The following is a 21,268-nucleotide window of genomic DNA, read 5'->3' on the forward strand; positions in this document are numbered from 1 at the left end:
AAAATACAGCAAAAATAGTAGTTGGGTCTGTAGTCACTGGAAGACGGCATGAATAATGTCATCAGTCTGCTTACTCCAAAAACAGTCCTAAAAAATCCAAAAATGATTTCAATTCCCATTTGTAACCTTGGTAATAATTGTAAAGGAATTTGTTAACAAGCTACTAAATCATGTTCAAAGCGTAAAATCTAGGCTGTGAACCTTGCTTTTGTGTTGTGTTCAACCACTCCTGCTCAAAGCGAATGTAAAAGATAAAATGAATCCTCAAACAACTGCTCCAGCAACCTCGTTAAGACATTATTTACTTTCATCGTTAGCCAAAGAAGAGGACACTAAAAATCTGTCAGCAGCCTGAAACGCCTGCTCGAGTGTCTGAGCACTGTTTAATTGTGCCATTTATCAGCCAAAAAAGCCTACACACTCATAAATAAACACAATGCCTGTGCTAAGGAATTATAAAAATGTCACGCCAAGCCCACAAGTGAGGCCAGCGTTGATGCATATTAAGCGATTTAGTCAGTGAAGGAGTGGAGCAAAAAAAATATGATGGTTAATTTAAGAGTCATTAAAATTGTATGAATGTGCATTGCGCCTGCTTAGAGTGGGATTTTCTCTGATCGGTAACGAAGAGGGAGAAAGAGCAATACAGGCTGCCACACAATGTGGTGTATAAACCCGCTGATTGACCATGGAAGAGACAAGCAAACCTGAGAGAAGAGGTCCAATCAATGTTTCTGGAAACAGGGAGACAGGCGGGTGGGGGCCATGTGTGGGTGCAAGTATGCATTTTTATGTATACTTACATGCAAGTGTGCACTGTTTTGCCTGTATATGTTTACAAGCTTGTGTTTCATGCATATTGAAGCGCATGCTTGTGTGCGTGTTTGTGTGTGCGCATGTGTGCAAAGAGACTGTGTGCTTCCCTCATTTGAGGAAAGACAATGTTCTACATTCCACAGGGGAACAGAGTCATTACCGAAGCAGGAACTCAAGCCTGGAGGCCACGGCTCTGCATGTAGTGTGAATAGATCGAGCTAGTTTCTCGCTGAGACGTGCTGTAGAACACTCGCTCCGCCATTACCAGTGCCCTGCAGTTCAAACCTCACTCCCACCTTATTTCAGCTGGGGAAAAAAATAAAAAAGTTGACAAAAACAAACAAGTATCTCACCGTGGCAGCTCTGAGGTGGTTTTATCGTTGCTTTACATGCAAATACTAACTAAATCATTTGCATTTCATGTAAAATGACTGTTTAGTGGACATTTTGGAGATGGCATGCAGATCTAAACAGTCTGATTCACCATGAAGCAGAGCTTCTTTGGCCTGGCCTCTGAGGGATATGTTGGCTCTGAAGCCCTCTGCTGCCCTCTGTTGGCGGCTTAATCTCAATCCTAACCACCATTCATTCACACACAGTGTAGGTGAAGATGGACATATGGCAGCTGCCTGTCAATAAATAACAGGTATGGGAATGACTCTTTGTTCTCACACTCCGCTTTTGTCCGTTTCCCTCCTGACATAAAGCAGACTCTGGGTTAATTTCCCACGTTGCTGATACACTCAGGTCGTTAGCATGCCCCACAGGAAACTATTGTTGCCTCATAATAGACAGTAATCAGAGGTGAGGTCTGATAACGCCTGCTGTCACCTGATGCTCCGTCTGTTTGCTTGTCTCATCCTCTTTTCTTCTCAGTTTCTTATAGCATGAGGACCAGATGCTGTGTGATGCAGTCTACTCACACTTACAGATCTATTCTAAATGTACATTTCACAGCAATTTGTAGGTTTTTTTCACCCCTTTTTTTCCTGTACTCTTAGCCACTTAATTAGGCGTGACATATCTGGGTTGCGATAACCCTATAACACATCTATACAATGCTGAATCTCTTTTGATAACACAAATACACGCATATGCACACACACTTTTAAAAGAAATGTCTGTTTCTTTCTAAACCTATCAGTGAACTTATTTTCTTACATTTATCCAACTTTAGGACCTTTTCCTTCTTTGGTCCAGATCCCATTATGCATTTTCGAAACTAACTCTAGCACCAACACCTGGTCCAGGACCTTGCAGTCATAAACATTGTTGTAGACTTTCAGTGCCCTCACAGTATAGGCACAATAGCGTTGATTTTGATTGACACCACGGGTGATGTGCAGAAAAAAAATGAATATTTACAGTATTAGTATTAGTCATGGTAAAAATTCCAGTCACATCACATACATACGCTTAAACCACCCTTGATCTATAAACAGACTGAGAACGAAGGGCCTTGATTGGCTGAGAGAATGATTGACAGTTGAACGAGTGGAACCTTTGAATGTGGAACTCAAAGGGAAGATGGGAAGTGTGTTTGTGCAGGTCCCAAGGGGGGAAAAGCCTGGATTTCACACACACACACACACACATGCGTGCATGCATGCATGCGCACACACATATACACAGAAATGCACACACATTGTGATCTTGCTCTACTTTGGGCTGTGCTCCACATGAAAGCATAGATGCTTCCTGCTGTTTGAGACGAGCTGTGTGTAGCACTGCAAAAGAACATACAGGTCTGTATATACATGTAGACGGACAGGTCTGCGTGGAGACCAGAGCAGGTGAGATTGTATCCATCTTGTGCTTTGTGGAATATCTCTCTTCCTTTACCTCTCTCCATGTCTGTTTTTTTTTCTTTTTTATATATTTTTTATTTATTTTTTATTTGCCTCTTCCTTCTTCTTTTTCGTCCTCTTCTGCTTCTTTTTTCTTCCTTTTATTCTTCTCCTTCTTCCTCTCCTCTTCTTTTTCTTCTTCTTCTGCATGTCCCCAGAGAGTAAAGTAAATGAATTTCCTTCTTCCTTCTTCAGATCAAACAGCAAATATCATTTCTTCTGTCAGTTTCTTTTCTTTACTTTTTTTAAAGAGATTTTTTTTAATCTGGAAATTTAAACGAAATACAAGCATAAAAAATTCCAGGTTTCGTTGTAATCATATTTTTCATGCTCCTGACTAATCACTCCCTCAAAAAAAAAAAAAAAAAGCGAATATAGAAAGAGAATGTATCATTGTGTTCTACAAATGGCACTCCACAAATGTGGAGGCACTGTGCCCTTGACTATCCCCCTGCTGAAAGTAAGTCTTAGCCAATTAACAACGTCTTCCACTAGGTCTACATGTGCACACGCAAACACACATGTGCGTGCACTCAAACACACCCAAACCTCGCAGCTCATGGGACTAAACCTCATTAACTGCTCTGAGACAGACACTCTCTCTTTAATCAATCCTTTTCTAAGACTGCGTGCGCACAGAGGAGCGTTGACAATACAACGTGCAAACGCACACTCGCACACAAACACATATATTTGGGAAGGGGGGGGCTTAGATACATTCACACACTGGTCTCCCAGAGAGAAAAACATGGTCATTTGCCAGGGTGATTCAACTCTAAAACACCCTAATTACATCGACAAAGCCACTTTGTTTTGGTGCTGGATGAAATGTGAATGATTTTGCATATTATTATTATGCCTCTGAAATATTAACCAACCCCAAGGGAGTTTATCTGCTCTTTTAAATATATGCAAATTATTTTATTTTGGTTTGGTTTGTTTCCAATGACTTTTGTGAATTGTGTTTGGATAATTAAATGAGTGCGTGCAGATGTAGAATCGCAGGCAGTACCTACATGATATGATGATCCGCCAGATTAGCATACAAATTAGGAATGTTGCACCTCGACTGCTAATCGACTAACTTTTGTTTTCGCTGTAACCTTGACCTATTTGAAACATCCACCCAGTGCTTCACCAACCGAGAGGGAATGTAAACACTGCTCCCGCGGCATATGAATTGATAAGGCTCGTTTGATATTGTCCTTCATCCCAAACACTCCTCGTTTCACGTGTGTCAAGCTCCTTCAATTAGGACTTGGCCTTCTATCTCGCTGATTCGCGTAGCTCCGCTGGACTGATGCTGTGCAGGAGATTTACTGCGAGCACTACAGGTACTGTGGCTTTCAAATGACGTATTGGACCTGGAAGAGTTGATGTGCAGAGCGCCAACATTTCAGCTCTGTCTTACCTCACTGATTGCCTTGTGAATCCCTGATGGGTTCCGCTTCGTACATAATCATTTCCCTAACATGGGATAATTTGATTCTATTACTCTAACAACAGCGCAAACAAATTGCCTACGTAATTTATTGTGCCAATAATAGCAAAAACAGATGTGGTAATGGCACTGCAGTTTTCCAACCCCACATTTATATGGACTTAAACCAAACTGCATATAATTGTTAAAATACATTTATGAACACCCACCCAACATTTTCATTGCCCAAACATGTCTAATTATGGTTTGGCAAAAAGGGGGTGATCTCCAGCCCCCGTTTCTTAATTCTTTTATACTTTTACACAGCTTTCAAAACTCCCCCTAGGTCTGTTTTTTCCACAACTTCCCCCATCAGTTCCACAGATTCCTCTCTCCTTGTCCGAGTCGATTCCTGGTTAAAGGTTCAAGAGGCAAAACAACCTCAGATATGCTGTCTTTACTGTATCTCAATCCTCTACAGTAGGCCTTGCCTCTTGCTCTCCTCTGCACGCTCTACCTCTCCTTTCACTGGTGTTCTTTATGCCCTCTAAAGCCCTCTGCTCTGTCCCATTTCTCCCATTGCCTCGGGTCCTTTTTGACACCACTGGCATGTTAATGGCCCAATCAGAGCCACTGTCCTTGAGACTCTCACTTTGGCTCATTTTCATACACCTCACCACCCCACCTCCCCTCTCAGATTTATAACCTCTGCTGCTTACTGCTCCAGATGTTTTGTTCTGTTTTTTACTCTCTGTAATTGCTAATTCAATCTGGCTGTAAAGGAGCAGATGCTCTCAGGACTCGAGCATACCTGTGTGGGTTTCACTCTGTGTGTGTCTGCGTGCGTATGTGTGCGCGAATGCTTTCCTGCCCGTGTTTAAAGCAACACGATCGACTCTAACACCCCTGACTCATAAACATAACCCCCTCACAATTATGCCTAGCTCACTTATTCTTGCAGAGAGAATAAGACAACAGCGGTTTTAACTCGCACACAATTGCACACTGGCATCAACTTCCATTACACCCTGCATTACTGTCACCCTTAAATCACCACTGCTGAGGTTATGCTGGTTTAGCAGGACTGACAAGTTGGCTTTGGAGGTCTAAACTGCGGTGGGAGCCTTCTCATCAGCCTCCTTGTATTTATTTATTTTTTATCATCTTCTATCCTTTTTCTCACCAGAGAAAGTGGCAATCCACTCCGGTTTAGAGAGAAAAATAAACAGACTGGTTATCCGCAGGAATGCGAATGCTACTCTCGTCCCATTAGGAACATCTGCGAGTGTGGCTTGAGATCACAGCGGGTTGTCTGTACGACTTTGAACATGTGACAAGCGGCCTCATTGTTTAAGCATATTCAATACCTACACACTGTGCCAGATACGCTCTGTGCACTTGCATAACATATCTATGAAGGGCACACATATTTACAACACATTTACATGAAAGCAAAGACCCACATAAAAGCGCACACCCATCATTCCTTGCTCACATACCCACACACACACACACACATGAACACCACTGTGGACCTGTCATGTGTCATGCAGACAGGGGTCAGATACTGTGTGATGTGTGTGGGGGTTATATCGCTTGGGAAAAAGGACTAAAGATCTTACCGGGGCTGCAAGAGGGCCAACAATAACAGCCTGAAATATAACAGCAGCAAAAGAACCCTCGCAGTGACAGGAGGAAAGCCGGGCCCCAAGCCAAGCGACTCCACAGATCAGAAACTCTTCCACGGGGCACAGAGATGGGCAGGATCACTAATTCATTGCTAATGTGCAAAACAAAGAACATTGTTTTATAATGACACTGTAAAACAGCAAAAGAAAAAGAGCGCCAAGTGTTTCGGCAGATTGGAAGCACATGTTTGAGAAGGAAGAATAATGGCAGAGCTGTGCAAGTTTTTCTGCGCGCATTCCCAGTTCAAGATGATGCTCTGACCACATTTGTCATGGGAACTTCAGCCATGTAAACACACAGCCTTGACTCCCAGTGGTTGCACCGACTGACACACACACATATGCACGCACACACTTGAACAGCGCTGAGCACACTCACCCGTGTGCAACACACAAGCATTCTCCAGTACCAGAAAAGTCAGAGTGCCCCCTAGTGCTGCTTGCTTTACCATTACCATGTGTTTGTCTTCCCCAGTATTTCATCTCCTAAAACTCACAAGTCGTTAGTGACAACTTGGTCTCAGTAGACCAAATTGATGATCAACTGAGGAGCAAGATGATGAATAGAAGACATGGTTACAAAATATGAAATATCAAGAAAGGGTTTCCTTTCTTTTTTCTTTTTTTCTTTTTTTTTTAACATATCCAAAGAAAGAATGTCTACACAGATTCTTGCAAAATATGTTTTTTTTTCCTTTCTTTTTTGAACTTTGAGACTGTGCAAAGCTTTCTTTGGCATCACCTCTCAGCCATGAATAATGCTCAAGATTATACTTTTACAATTAAGTCTTCTGCCAGCACCTTTTCCCCTCCCTGTGCCGCACAGCATTGCACTGTTTTCACAACAAAATTCTCAAACACTCACATTCACCCCTTCATACGGGATTCTGATCTTTAAGGACACAGGGCTTTTTCAATCAAAGCTTTGATTGAATACTTTGCCATCCTCAGCACTCGCACAAACGCAAATACACACCAGTTGTTGACAGAGAATGTCTCGAGCAACATCATTTACCACTTAGGCCCCTCCCCGAGGACCGTGCCATTCCTAATGCGAGCCAGATAGTTTGATAGCCCTGGTTTCTGTCGAGAAGTGCACGTCAATCAACAGCTCGTGTCAACGTCACCAAGGCAAAGTGTTTCTGAAAGATCTTTTTACTGAGTGCCTTTCTAGCCATCCCTTTCCCACCACACCCTACACGCAGTCACACACACACAAACAAAAACACACTCAACACATGCACAAACATACACACAGCCATTTCCATCTCAGCAATCACTTCTCCTAGAGTTCTCCTTTTTCGGACGTGTAACAGTAATTGAGGTTTTTCCCTTGGGTGCAGTGCATTCTGGGCCGTTAAGTGCTGTTTCTTGTTTTTTTTTTCTCAAATGGGTTGTATTTTGGCTATTGTGTTGTTTCTTTCTGCTTTCCTATAGAAGTGTAAGCAGTGGGCCATATTTACATGTATCATTAGAGAATAGAAGCCCTGTCGATTGCGGGGCATGAGTGGGTTTATCTTGCCCCGTGGAATATCAATCAATACGACAAAGAGGCTTAACACTTTTTGCACACGCCCAGTCACTGGAGAATCAAGAAAAAAAAAGATGTTTCAGATAAAATGACTACTGCCAATCATTTAATTCATCCCAAATAAAAATGACCCTCTGGAATACATATACGGGTAACTCATGAGCCAACCGTGTCTATTAAATATAATACACAGTCTTTCAAGGGTGTTCACTTGCTATGCTGACCTCCCTGCACTCCACATAAGGCCTGGTTTGAGTACACTCCGTGACCTTTCTGCACGTTGATGACGTTGTCCGTCCAGAAGAGGGAGTGATTGATCTGGATTGACACAAACAGCCAGTGCCCTGCCTGGCCTGTCACACAGCATCACTGGGTCACTGTAGCATGCCTGAATGCCAGATGAGGAGGGATGGTGAACACATGGGGTGGTGACCCGCTGTCTGTGATGCAGCCCATAGTTTGGGGGAAGCTGGAGTTCATCTGGACAAAGAAGAGCACCCATTCCAATAGTGCAGGAAGCTGTGTGAAGTCAAAGCCAAAGAATTTTGCTATGAAATAACAAACTGAGGAAAACGTGTTATAGAAATGGTAACTCTAGACAGTATAACATTGTATTTTGGAGATGTGTGATAGCATAAAATATCTAATGCTGAACAATATATTCAAAGATCTCTTACATCCAGTTTTATCTTCATGTTTGTTTTTGAGTTTGTTTTTTTAAGGAACTGAAATTGTTTAGTTCTCAGTGCTCTCTAATAGGAAAAAAAAAACTTTTGTCACTACTATGGCAACACTGGCCTAATGCAGCATAATGCATCTTGTCTCAACTTCCTGTGAACCTTAATGACTATAAGCTGAAAGCACAAGTGATATAGAAGAACACATCTTTATAGCAGGAATGTCAAACTAATTTTATACAGCCCACTTTCAGTCAATGTAAAGAAGTATACCTATACAGTTTGGACAGTTCTTATACATGATAAAGAAATGCTGCTGTAGCAACAAGGAAATCTGTTAGCATGATTCTTTGGGCTTAAACTGTAAAAAATAAATGTGTTTTTAAAAAGGAGTTCTGATAGCTCATTGCTCAGACTGCCCTGTAATTATTAAAGTTTTTGTTAATTCACAAAAAAAATGTGTGTGACTCAGAAAACCCCCCCATAAACATTTCTATAGTAGATCGAAAAATACTGCTGGCTTCCAGTGCGACCCCTCAGGCTCCTAGTAGATGCAGATATGTTATCAATTTGAACATCAAAGGTGACTTTTTTACTGAGTTATCATATTCACAAGATTTTCAGAAAACTTTACCAGTGGCCTTGACCTTGAGCTCAAGATCACCAGGATTCAAATTTGCCGAAGACTTTTAGTAGATGCACCTATGGTATGAATGTGAAAATCCTAGGTGACTTCCTTCTTGAGTTATGGCATTCAGAAATTTTTCAGAAAACCTGATCTCTGACCTTCACTGGGAGTCAAACTTGTCCGCAAGCTTTATTAGATGCGCCTTTGGTACGAATTTCTACATCACCTTGTTCTCAAGTTATCGCATTCACAAATTTTGGCGTCCACTCCACCCACCTGGCTGACAACAATACCCTGTCAGGCTTGTTACAGCTGATGGGTAAGAATTGTTATTTAATTGTTTTTCTGTTACTTAATTACTTTGGTGTAGTATGAATGGTGATTATGGGGTAGGTCTTTATTAGTAGAAAAAGCTGTAAAAGTTGTGAAAATACAGTTAAAAGTCTAAAATGTATATCTATATATATTCTCTTTTTTCAAAGAGAATATCAGCAGAATTCTGGCTGATTTGTTGGCCCAATTCTGGCCCCTGGGCCTTATGTTTGACATCACTAATCTATTGCGTAAATCAGAATTACTATAAGTACTTTATATAGGGTCTTAGTATGTTTTACTTGTTATGTTTTGTTTTTTAACTTTACTGTTTAATTTAACAATTTCTCAAATTCAGTGAGAGGTCCTTATTCTAAAAATATGTCTACGTCCTAGAACGTTTTTTTCCATTATTTAAATATCCCCATAGTCATTAATAGATGTGAATAATTTGCGAAAGCTCTTTCTCTAACTTTATATAAAGGTTAATGTAATCATGTATCAAGGTGGTGTCCGAATACATGCTATAAACTACAACTCCAATCCTGCTTTACGCAGTTTTGATGACGTTGCACGGGCATTTCCCATAGTAACCTTTCCTGTCTGCTTGCTGGTGCGTTTGCGCCTCCTGTCTTGAAAGCGAGGTGAAGAATAGTTTACTTTCCAGAGTTCAAGGTTTGGTGTCGGTGTTCGTTTGGAGTAAAGGCTTTTGCCGAGGCGTTAAGCCCCCTTTCTCAGAGCCAACATGCTGAACATGTGGAAAGTTAGGGAGTTGGTTGACAAAGCGTGAGTATCTTCTTATCACAGTACGGCTGTAACGAGTTATTTGTGCTTGTAGTTTACCTGTTTGAAAGAGACACGTACCCAAAACTTTGACGTCACGTCATTCTTTACAAGTTAGCTAGCCTGTATGCTACTAGCGAATTAGTTAACTGACTTTTACAAACACCATACTTCTTGTTTTAAGTGTGGGTGTCTTGTTTTTCTTACAGTTCTTCTTGCCTTGTCGTTCAGCTAAACTGTAACTAAAAGGATATGGTGTGACTGCGCTTGACATTTGTTCGTTTTCTCCGAAAGCGCATGCTAACCTGCTTGGCTAACAAGCTAATTATGTAGCCTGTTGACTGGGTGGGTAGCTAGCTGACCAGGCTAGCCAGCTAAGCTAGTTTGACAGCTCCCAGGCTGAATAATTAAACAATGGGTGTTTTTGGAGTTATGTGAAACAGACTTGTCGTCCAACCCCTGTTTAGCTGCTACTGCCTGGAAATACATTTTTAATTAATTAATTTAAGGTAGAAGTGCTTTACGATCGTCTTGACACTTGTAGCTAAGTTACACACGACGTTGTGGTAGTTGCACGAGAGCCCTTGAGTTGTAAGTTAAATTGTTCGTCGTTAAGTTACAATACAACAATTGTCTAGATTGTTGTAGATTTTCCACCAGCGTCACGCTAGCATACACATAAATACATAAATTAACACATCGTGTTAGTTTTAAAATAAAAACACACCCTTAAAAAACAACTACCTTTACACTTTTGGCTTACAATCATGTTGGTGGCAACTAGTTCCCAGTAAACGTAAGTGTGTGTTAAGAAGTTTGACCACAACTTACGACAGTTGTTATTTGAGTTGGCTTTACTGTTATTGAGGGTGCTTTATGTTTTTATTTATTTTTCTACTTAAAAGAGCCACTACAGAGTATTTATTAATGAGTGATCAGTCATCTGCTGGGTTTTTTAACTTGTTGGTGGATGTCAAGCTTTCTCCCTCTCTCTCTTTTGTTTGCTTCCGGTGCATTTTTGCATAGTTTGATGGGAGTGTTGGTCAAAGCTTCCATGGCAGTAATTTATTACCTAGCTTTATCAAAGAGCAAGCCAACACCTTTGTTCAGCACATTTGTTCTCCTTTGGCTGCTGGTTTATTTTCAGCTGATGACTGTACTCTGAAGCTTTTGTAGGCTATTGCACGATTTTCTTAAAAATGTATTTTTATTTTTTGTTCCTTCAAGGGCTTAGTGGCTTATTGTGCACAGTCAGACAATAGTGTGTTAAGTCTATCCAAGAATGCAATCCTGTGGATGCACTTGACTCCCCTCTGTGTGTGACCTTCTGCAGCATGTTTTGCTTTTGTTGGAGCGAGTCAGACAAAGAAGGAAATATTTACTTTACAAAATTTAACTCAGTAATTCCACATTTGAAAGAACTTAAGTTTCAGTTGAGATAAAGGAGACGAGGCATAGATGTATAAAGATGCCGCAACTTGTAAAAACAATGGTCATGACGTGCCAGACATTCATTCATCTACACACACACACACACACACACACACACACACACACACACACACACACACACACCCAGAAGCATGTAAATTATTTACTAAACTTAATGTTATATAGATCACACTATCCTGCAGTATTGTATAAATACTGTATATTGTTGCATATATTTATTTTCTGATGCATCTGCACCATTTTTATTTTAACTTATAATATAAAGCAATTTGAATTGACAGACTAAAAGAGAGATTATTTTTATGCCTGAATGAGTGCGCCTTCATTCTAATCTGGCTTTATTTGAAATACTGGGTGGTGTAAGAGCTCGTGTCTTGAGACCTTTCAAATTGGGAACTTGTTGACTTGTTTTCATAAAGTGTCAATAAATGCTGAGTCATTAAGACTGATTGTTGCATTCTTCCTCTGATTAATCAGAGGGTTTTATGTGCATTTTTTTTTGTTAAATATAATGAGTAAAATGCTGATTTGTTTTTCTTATTTTTTTAACTTTTGTAATGAGTAAAGTTAACATTAATATAAGAACTAAAGTGCAGTTGCAATGAAGAGCAAGGGAAATGCTTCAGCAGTATAGCAGCGGAAATATGTGTGATTGTGTGTCACTGAGAGTATCACAGCTTCCGTTTTATCTAGCTGATATCTAGAACAGCAGCAACCTCTGTGTGAAGATAAGCAGTTGCATCAGTGCCTTTTATTTTTTGTCTGTCATTCATGCATGGCAGGTTAGCATTTTCCCTAACTAGCTAGAGAAATTCTGGATATATAAAGTTATAACTACACATGGAGTAACCAGAATCCTTTGAAAACTCTTGGATATAGAATGTTTGAATGTCTGTCTGGGACTTTTCAGCAAATGTTGACTGTGATCCATGGTTGGGCCCAGAGGCTTATTTTAATTAGCTGTGAAAGGACTCTGGCGTGGTAATTTTCAAATACTTTTCATGGCTTAAGCCACATTTTACAAAAGAGAGTATGTTGTCAGAGTTGTAACCATACCCTGCAACTTTTAGCAATGCAGTCTGCCTGAAAACCACAGAGAGGGTGTATCCTTGTTAACAATATGGCATCAAATCAGTGTTGCTCTGTCAGGCGCTGTGCTGTTTATTGCTGATGTGGCAGTAGTGAAGGAGGAGGTTGTAGAAATTTCAAATTGCTTATTTGCCTTGCCACATTTTATTGCTAAAGTTGCAGCAGGGCCTGCTTGCTTATTTTAAAGATGATGCCTGTATGATTATTGATCATAGTTCTGCGGTTCTGTAACAAACAAGTTAATACTCTAAATCTGAATAAGGTCTCAGGTTGTGGCTCAGTTTTACGTTGCATATACAATTTGGGATAGTGGCTATACTGCTTCCCTTAATGCAAACACTGCATTAAGGGATAACCAGTTTATCCAGTTATGACTGAATAGATGCCAAATGACATGTTAAATTAAATCCCCTTACACAAACGGCGATTAGTCAAATAAAGATGCAAAATCTCAATTAAAAAACACAAGGACACCATTGTCAAATAATGCACAGCAGGTGATGTAAATAGAAATTACAGAAGCAGAAATGAACTTTATAAAAAAAGGTAAAGAAAAACTTTATAAAGTCCTTTGCTTTTTTCAAGATCTTGGTGGAACCCTTATACACACTGAAGCTAAGATGTGATATTTTTTTCTTTCCCTTACAGAATGCTGGCTATATTTTTAAGTAGAAACAAGATTTGTAGACTCTAATCCTGGATAAATATAAGGCAGAGTTTGATTAGCCTTTGTTAGTTCTGTACTGATTGTGATTGCGTTTTTTACTTCTTTAGTCTTTTATAATATACGAAGTCCTATATATTTGGAACACAGATTTTAGCCTGAAATGCTTAGAGAGATTCATTGTTTTGATTTCTTCCCATTTGAGTCTCTGATTCCTGTTGTACTAGTTTCTAACTAGAGCTCAAAATCAGTCAGCAACTCTTGTTTTATTCATCGCCATTTTAGCCTGCATGTATGTGTTTACACTGAATGCATTGTGCATTTGCCTGTGTGGTAAGCTGTTTTAGGTTTTGACAAGGAGTTATAGAAAACACGTGATCCTTTTGTTCTTTTAGCCTTTAAAAGGGCATTTGTGGTTGGCTTAAGCATCTTTAAGTCTCTGATTTTATATGATTTTTGTACTGTCATTCATGTTGGTCTTGCTGGGCTGAGGTGCAGGTGCATACTTTGAGCAGAAATGACAAATAAAATGTATTATAATTGAAGTTTGTTTTTGTTTGTTATTATAGAACCAATGTGGTGATGAACTACTCCGAGGTGGAGTCTAAGGTGAGAGAAGCCACCAATGATGACCCCTGGGGACCATCAGGACAGCTGATGAGTGAAATTTCTAGGTAAGGTTTGTTGTTTATTTCATTTATGTTTTACTGAAAAGCACCCACTGTAAATAAAAAGAAAACCTTACATCCCTTTATCTGCATTTCCATGAACATTATTTTTAAAGATCAGGCTTCTATGACAAATCCAGCTCTTACTGGATTTTAAGCCTCCTCGCTCATCAAAACAGGAAACAGGGCTTCTTTGAAAGTCAGCAGAACGTTTCTGAATAAACAACCATAAACAATTATAGTTTTAAAGTTAAGCTGTAAATTACCTGCATCTGAATGTCTAAGAACTCCCGTGAACTACCTCTGATGTGTCTTACGTGACTTTCTTTAAGTGCAGAAAGCTTTGTCAAAAACGTATGAGCCCCGAAGTTATGAGTGACACAGAAGTTTCTAATGACTCATTTAGAAGCTGTTTTTACAAAAAATGGTTTTTGATGTTCAAGCGTCCCGTTTGACCTCAAGTCTTTTCCTGCACAGAACTGCAAACAATGAGAATATTAAACCCCCAAGTGTTCATTGTTGATTATTTATCATATTCAAAGTGGACATCAGTGTTTGAGTTCATCTGGCTTTTACTGTTCATGCTTTCTTCTTATGCAACTATGCATACACAGATATGCTTAATTGCAGATATGCTTTTTTTTTTTTTTTTTTTTTTTTTTAACATGAAAGTAAAAAGTCTAATTCCCCCCCCACCCCTCCGTTTTTTTTATAAACAGAGCCACCTTCATGTATGAACAGTTCCCAGAGGTGATGAACATGCTGTGGGCCCGCATGCTGCGGGACAACAAAAAGAACTGGAGGAGAGTCTACAAGGTCTGCCTCAGTGCTGTTGTAAAATGACACAAACGCATGTTCTTGCATTAATTGTGAAACAAGGCTTGAAGACCTAAGTGCTGAGAACATTTTTCATTCTGTGGAACACTTTGGACTTGCTAAACTAAAATTAATAGATTTGATTTAACTTTAAAGGCCTTTCTCCTTACTTTTAGCAATAATCGGGTATCAGCAAGAACTTTAAGATTGGGTTAAGCTTTTTTACAAATAACCTACTGATGGATTTCACTCAGCAAGAGATGTGAAGACAAACCACATTGTTTGAAACACTGTGATTGAGAGTAAACGAAAGTCTGACACAAGAATCACAACTTGAACAAACTGGGTTAACTCCAAACTTGAAGTTAAAAATAAAATCTTAAATCTTTTTTTTAATTTCTCATTTTGTTTTTTTCTTCCCCCCCTCCCTTCAGTCTCTATTACTGCTAGCCCATCTCATCAGGAACGGGTCTGAAAGGGTTGTGACTAGTGCCAGAGAACATCTGTATGACTTGAGATCACTAGAAAGCTACCATTTTGTAGGTAAGGTATCATTCTGGTCTTCTTTTTTTTTTCTTTTTTTTTTAATTTAGATCTTAGATGGCTAGACATTTTGTTTGCTGAATGTTGTTGTAATGAGGTGAAAAGTTCTGTCTCAACAACAGCTTTAATGTGGGCTGCAATGAATGGAAGGAGGAAGGAGGCCCTAAGCAGTGCTTAGTCCAGAAACTCTTAGCATACTACTGTAAAGCTGCTTTCAGTGGCCCAAACCATGTGTGTATTTTAGACTTTGTTTAGAAGGAAGGACACAATAATTATTATTCTTTGTCTGTGTCTGGATTTTGTGTATTACTGTTGTAATTTAATCAGTTTTGTTATTCTTTCTCCTTAAATTGCTACCCTTAGATGAGAATGGGAAGGACCAAGGTGTGAATGTACGTCAGAAGGTGAAGGAGATGGTGGAGTTTGTTCAGGATGATGACAGGCTTAGGGAAGAACGGAAAAAGGCAAAGAAGAATAAAGACAAATACATTGGTGTATCCTCTGACAGCATGGGACACAGAGGCTACTGTAAGTCCACAGATGTGCACATTTTGTAAATAGAGGTGTTGGGAAAAGAGCAGCTGGAACTGATGTGATTACTTTTTGGTGCAGAAGTATAACCTGATATCCTATGATGTCCAACTCATGTTTGCTTCTCTTTTTCCACTAATAGCGGGGGACAGGTATGACTCTGGTGATAGAAAGTGGGATGATGACTGGGAGAAAAAAGGGCCATTCCCCTTCAGTGATAAGCTGGGGGAAATCAGTGACAAAATTGGCACCACCATTGATGACACCATAAACAAGTTTAGAAAGAAGGACAGAGACGACTCACCAGATCGATTCAGGTAGGATACAGCCTCCGATCTGATGCAAGGAAACTAAACACAAAAGGAAAGTTTCTTGTTGCTATTTAGGACAAAGACATTTGAAGATGTGATCACAGAGCTTTGTGTGTTTCTTGATGGGTAGAATGTGTACAATGATTGTGTCTGGTCACCTTACCTCTCATGTTGTTTTTGTCCCTAGTGACAACGAGGAGGACAGGGGTCGATCATCTCACAATGGCCAGCAAAGAAAAGAGTTCAAAGATGAAGAGGAGACTGTTACCACAAAAAGTCTACAGATTGTCCAAGCAACAGAGACGACAGCAACACGGAAGAGAGGAGGGCCATCCAAGAAAGTAGACCTTGGGGCCGCAGCCCATTACACAGGAGACAAGAGCCCAGATACCACCGCCAAACAGGTAGCAATAGCGCTCTTCAACAAATGAAATGAGAGAAGATTTTATTGATATGAGGCTGGTTATGTTTACTCTGAATCTTGAGTTTTTAGCTTTCTTATTTTATTTTTTTGGTTGTTTGTTTTAATTCCAGATGCAGCCAGCCGCAGCCCCTCAGCCAACCAATGCTGCCCTTGCTGATCTACTGATGGTGGACACAACACCTAGTCAGCCTGCTGCCACAGGTATAATGTCACTAAGTTTGAGAAACCTTTTGTGAAGCACACTTATAACCTGTCTTATGAGAAGATTGATGAGACTATTATCAGTAAAAAAAAAAAAATTTCCAGTAGACAAATTGGACAGGATCCTTAAAGAAACTGATGGTCTCTGCCCAAAATGAAAAATACCTTCCAGTCACTGCAATTGTGACATACCAGTAAATCCAGGACTAACCGTTTTAGTTCAGCGTTACAGTACCACAAAGAAAAAAACTCCAGAGTAGCTGCACGAACACACTAGACTCTACTGAAAGTGTGGTGCCCAGCTGCTGATAGCAGCTTCCCATTTTTTGGGGACAGCAGGAGGAGGGAGTTGATGTATAGGAACTAAGTGCACCAGATGTTTTTGGAGGAGTCCCTAGGGAATGGAGAGGGCAGAAGCACTGAACAGATGTTTGGTCCCCTCCACCTATTCACTGCTTCCCCCTCCCCTCCCTCCTACACTTCTGACACTAAGGGAATGCTAACTATGGTGGAATGACACCTGGAGCTCACTTGTTTTAAATTTATTTCTGTTTCTCAATGCAGGCCTGATCGGTGGATTTGCCGACTTCTCCTCACCTGCTGCCTCTGCTGGACTGTCCTCGGGTTGGTTTTAAAAGTTTTTGGAGTGTGTGTGTGTGTGTTGTGTGTGTGTGTGTGTGTGTGTTGGTGTGTGTGTTGGTGTGTGTGTGTGTGTTGTTGGTGTGTGTGTGTGTGTGTTGTTGGTGTGTGTGTGCATGTCTATGCTGTCCTGTTGCAACCATACCACTAGAATATTCAGAGGGATTCTGGGAGGGAGCCCTGGCCATATGGAGCCTGCTACCTGCTCTGCATAATAAGAACAGACACACATCAACTCCTGTTATGGATGACAAGGAGATGGGGACAGAGGAAGAAGTTGGTGGGGGTGGAGAAAGATGAGAGAGACTGAGAGAGGGAGAGAGACATTAGGCCAGGCCAGTTCAATAAAAATTTAAAAAGAGCCATCAGTGGTCACTGAGAATGTCCTCAAAAACATAACCTCTTTAGCTTTCTATTGTTTACTGTCAGGCTCAGATTTGTGATTTTGCTGAATCATATATTTGCACGGCTCACAGTACAAATATCACTGTTTCGATGGCAAATAAAGACACTCATGCAGCTGTCTGTTTTTTGTTTTTGTTGTTTTTCTGCCTTTCTTGTTGCAGCAGCACAACCCTCTAACCCCAATGGAGACTTTGGAGAATGGAATGCTTTTCCTGGAGGTCAGATGCCAGCATCTGCTCAGACTGGCAACATGAGTGGAAATGACCTTTTTGCACCCATGAATGCAGGTCCTTCTGTTGCCACCCCAACTGCTGCCCCGGCCCCAGCTTCAGGCTCTGGTCTTGCCTCAGCAAACCTGTTTGACTTGATGGGGCCAACACAGTCTCTCACCTCCTCTCAGAGCCTCAGCTTTAGCATGAGCAACACACAGAGTGTGAGCACCACGGTCCTACCCCAGTCTAAGTCACAGGTATGCATGATTGCACTCATTCATACACACATCCTTGTTAAATTATTGATTGTTCTACACATCATTACAAGAGTCCTATCGGGTGTAAATAGAATACAGGTGGAATCAAAATCTCTTGGGTCACAGACTCTTAGGCTTCATGGATACAGAGCTAGAGATATGGATTAGTGTGTGGTATATAAAGCATAGCATGAGATATGAGACATTGCTAGCTCCAATAGTAAGTTCGAGTGATTAGATCTGGATTTTCCTCAGCAATATTTTTAGATCTTGTCAATGCCGAATCTGAATTAAGCATGTTTTTGTGAATTCAAAATGTGTACCTTTTATCGTACCACATGCTTGTTTGCTCTTGGCCTACAAATTCAAATGCTGTGCAAAATTTCTTTCACATGCTGTTTATAATAGATTAATTCCAGATGTGACAAGCTAGATAACTATTATCACTAAGGGTCAAATACTTCCATTTATCCTCTTACTCCCACTTTTTAACATTGCACCTTGACCTCCTTGTGTGATGGAGACATACTTCATGTGATTGAAAGACAAAGGACAAGCGGGATGGTGGAGAGTTAATGTGCAGCCACTCCAGATGCTCATCTTCCCCTGAGACCTTTCCATAACCACCCACTCCTCATTTTACTGACACCGAATGAGAAAAATGAGATTTGAGTCACAAAAACATTAAAAGTCCAAGGAAAGTTCACATATGTTGACTGTATCTTCATGTAAAAAGGGTGTTGACCTACTTTAAAGGGGGGAAGACATTCACCTCTTCCATTTCGTCTATTTATTTTAAATGATATGTTTTTATTGAGTTAAGAAAGAGACTCGGGTAGATTTCCCTCTGTCGAGGTTAAGTGGGTCATGCTAAAGGTTTAGAGGCTTGAATAATGAAGTAAAAACTGCATCTCAATTTTTTTATGAATTTGGCACAAATGAGCTCTTTTTCTAACATTTTGCCTGCTTGTTTATCTGTGCCAGCCCCTCCAGACAATGGGGGGTCCTCTTCAACCACAGCCCATGCAGTCTCTCCAGCCTGTTCAGCAGGGAGTGTCATCTCAAGGTGCAGGAGCCAAAGCATCCCTTCCATCCACCTGGTCAGATCACTCTGTTAACATCAGCCTGGACTTCCTAGGCCCTGGAATGCAGCCCCCCAAACAGGCCCAGCCCAGTCTCAACACTCTCCAACAAGGTGAGAGGATTAGTGCTTCAGATCTGACATGAATGGCAACAACCTCACAGTCCAGGTTCTGGCTTAAGTCTTTTTAAAATTTGAATTTCTCTTTTGTTATTTCCAGGCAACCAGGCACCCGGCAACATGCTCTCCCAGGGATTTTCCAATATAAGTCTGGGACCTACAGCTGCCCGACCTCCTGTTAATCCCATGATGCACCCTGGTGCTGGCATGGGGATGGGAATGGGCATGGCCCCCAATCAGGGCATGATGGGAATGGGGATGAACATGGGGATGCATCAAGGTGGGATGAACATGGGGATGCATCAAGGTGGGATGAACATGGGGATGCCACAGGGAGGTATGACCATGGGGATGCCTGGTGGGATGGGGATGGGGATGAACCCTGCGATGGCCCAGCAGCCCAAACAAGATGCTTTTGCTGACTTTGGAAATTTTGGAAAGTGATGGAACTGGAGAGCAAAGATTATAAGAGGAGCAGTGGCAGTCTCCCTCTCCGTCCACTGGTGAAGGATTGTTAAGAGCTGCAAACAAAGAGTACTTGAATGTCAATAATGTCAACTATCATAATACCAACACCCTGCAATCTCTTTTTTATAGTAATATGATTTGGATCTAAGTGAATGAGTGTGTGCGTGCGTTTGAACGAATGATCTGTCAGGTCTGGGTTCATGGTCAGGCACTCTGATGATGGTGTGCCTTGTAGGTTAGTTGTATATCAGTGAGCAGAAAGAAGAAAGTGCCACTGAGAGAATGTCAGGGGGATTTGCTTTATAACCTCAATCAAATGAAATCACCAGAATTGCAAAAAAACACAACTAGCTGCGTTTGTTTTCCTTTTTTCCTTTTGCTATATAATGTCGATAACTTGATGAATCATGAATTTCGATAGCTTGATCTGCCATTTTAACTTCCTAACAAACATTGAAGGATGTCAGGTTACCTCTTTCTTTAATGTCATCGTTCTTCCTTCAACGTGTAAATAGAAATCTGAAGCCCTAACAATAAGTTATGAAGCTCATATATGAGAGGCAGTGACAATGTGAAGAATTGTATCATGTAGACCAAATCTGATATGAATTAAGAACTATAACAAAGCACATTGACACCTTCTCTTTGTACATAAGTATCCAGACTTCAAATGTGCCTGCAGCTGGAGTAATTAATTATTTGCAGTGAACGCTATCAATTGAATTTGAGGAGTTGCACCTGCAAGACCATGAATTTGCCTTTCTTATTGGTATATAGCTATATTTTTCTTCTGATAATTATAATCAGTTAGCATCCAAATGAGATAATCAGTAGGTAGAAAAGCCTTATACAGGAGTAGAGTGCCTGAAAGACCTTTGCCTTTTCTCTTCAGTCAACCTCTTTGAAGGCGACAATGTGACTGCAGTGTTGAAAATAGCTGCGAGGATGGAGTTTTTGTGCTTGGTACAAATATGCCTGTGCCTCAAGCCAAGTGTACTGTCTGTACAGATGGCGGATGCAGTTGTTTCACTAGTTCTGTTTGTTCATCTGATTCAACTTTTTTTTTCTTGTTTGTTTGTTTTTGTTTTCAATCTATTAAGGCCAGTGAGAACTTCAGAGCTACAAGACACCAAGATAAATTCATTCAAACCTCAAGTGTTGATTCAGACTGTTAAGATTGTAAAATGCAGCTGTCTGTTAGATGTTCATCAGTGCATTTTGGTACACGACACCTTCCATGTTGATTAATGTTGCACATTAAAGCAGGAGCAGGAGTCCTGAAAAGATTTTCTGTCATAGCCACCATCAGTCCGAGTCTGTGTGTTTAGTGACTTATCAGGTACAGACGATTGTGTGAGAGGAAGCACTAACCTGCCGTGTTTCAGATCAGCATGTTGGTTGGATTGCATTTGTGTCATCGGGTAGCACATCATGAACAGTCCCATCCAGCTGAATGCCAGTTTCGTTATGCTATAGATGTACACAACATTGCACTTCAGTGGTTCAAGTGCCTGCCGGTGGTTGCCTCCTGATCCTTGTGATGAGTGATAGATAATCAAAATTGAATCTTGACTGCCTGACATTTTTGGTGTGTCGACGCTGAGATAAATAATTCACTGACCACAGGAGAAGGCGGTGGATTCTGCAGCCTCAGGAGGATTTAAGTTGTGTTTTTCTACTCTCAA

At 40.7% G+C, this 21,268-nt stretch overlaps 1 protein-coding gene across 2 annotated transcripts; it reads left to right on the forward strand.

The window, feature by feature from the left end:
• The first annotated feature begins 9,470 nt into the window (after positions 1-9,470).
• On the forward strand, positions 9,471-20,891 carry clint1a (clathrin interactor 1a). 2 transcript variants are annotated; one of them, XM_026189170.1, is made up of 12 exons: positions 9,471-9,705; positions 13,477-13,581; positions 14,295-14,391; positions 14,826-14,934; positions 15,298-15,462; positions 15,608-15,782; positions 15,964-16,180; positions 16,311-16,401; positions 16,966-17,025; positions 17,610-17,914; positions 18,899-19,109; positions 19,216-20,891. In XM_026189170.1, exons 1-12 carry the CDS (start codon positions 9,665-9,667, stop codon positions 19,557-19,559), a joined length of 1,920 nt encoding a protein of 639 aa, XP_026044955.1. In that variant the 5' UTR covers positions 9,471-9,664; the 3' UTR covers positions 19,560-20,891. The 2 variants fall into 2 exon arrangements, with proteins under 2 accessions (XP_026044955.1, XP_026044947.1); XM_026189162.1 differs by having other exon boundaries at positions 9,472-9,705; positions 17,607-17,914.
• Positions 20,892-21,268: the final 377 nt, after the last annotated feature.

Source organism: Astatotilapia calliptera, chromosome 2 (genome assembly GCF_900246225.1).
Source record: "Astatotilapia calliptera chromosome 2, fAstCal1.2, whole genome shotgun sequence".
Taxonomy (NCBI): domain Eukaryota; kingdom Metazoa; phylum Chordata; class Actinopteri; order Cichliformes; family Cichlidae; genus Astatotilapia; species Astatotilapia calliptera.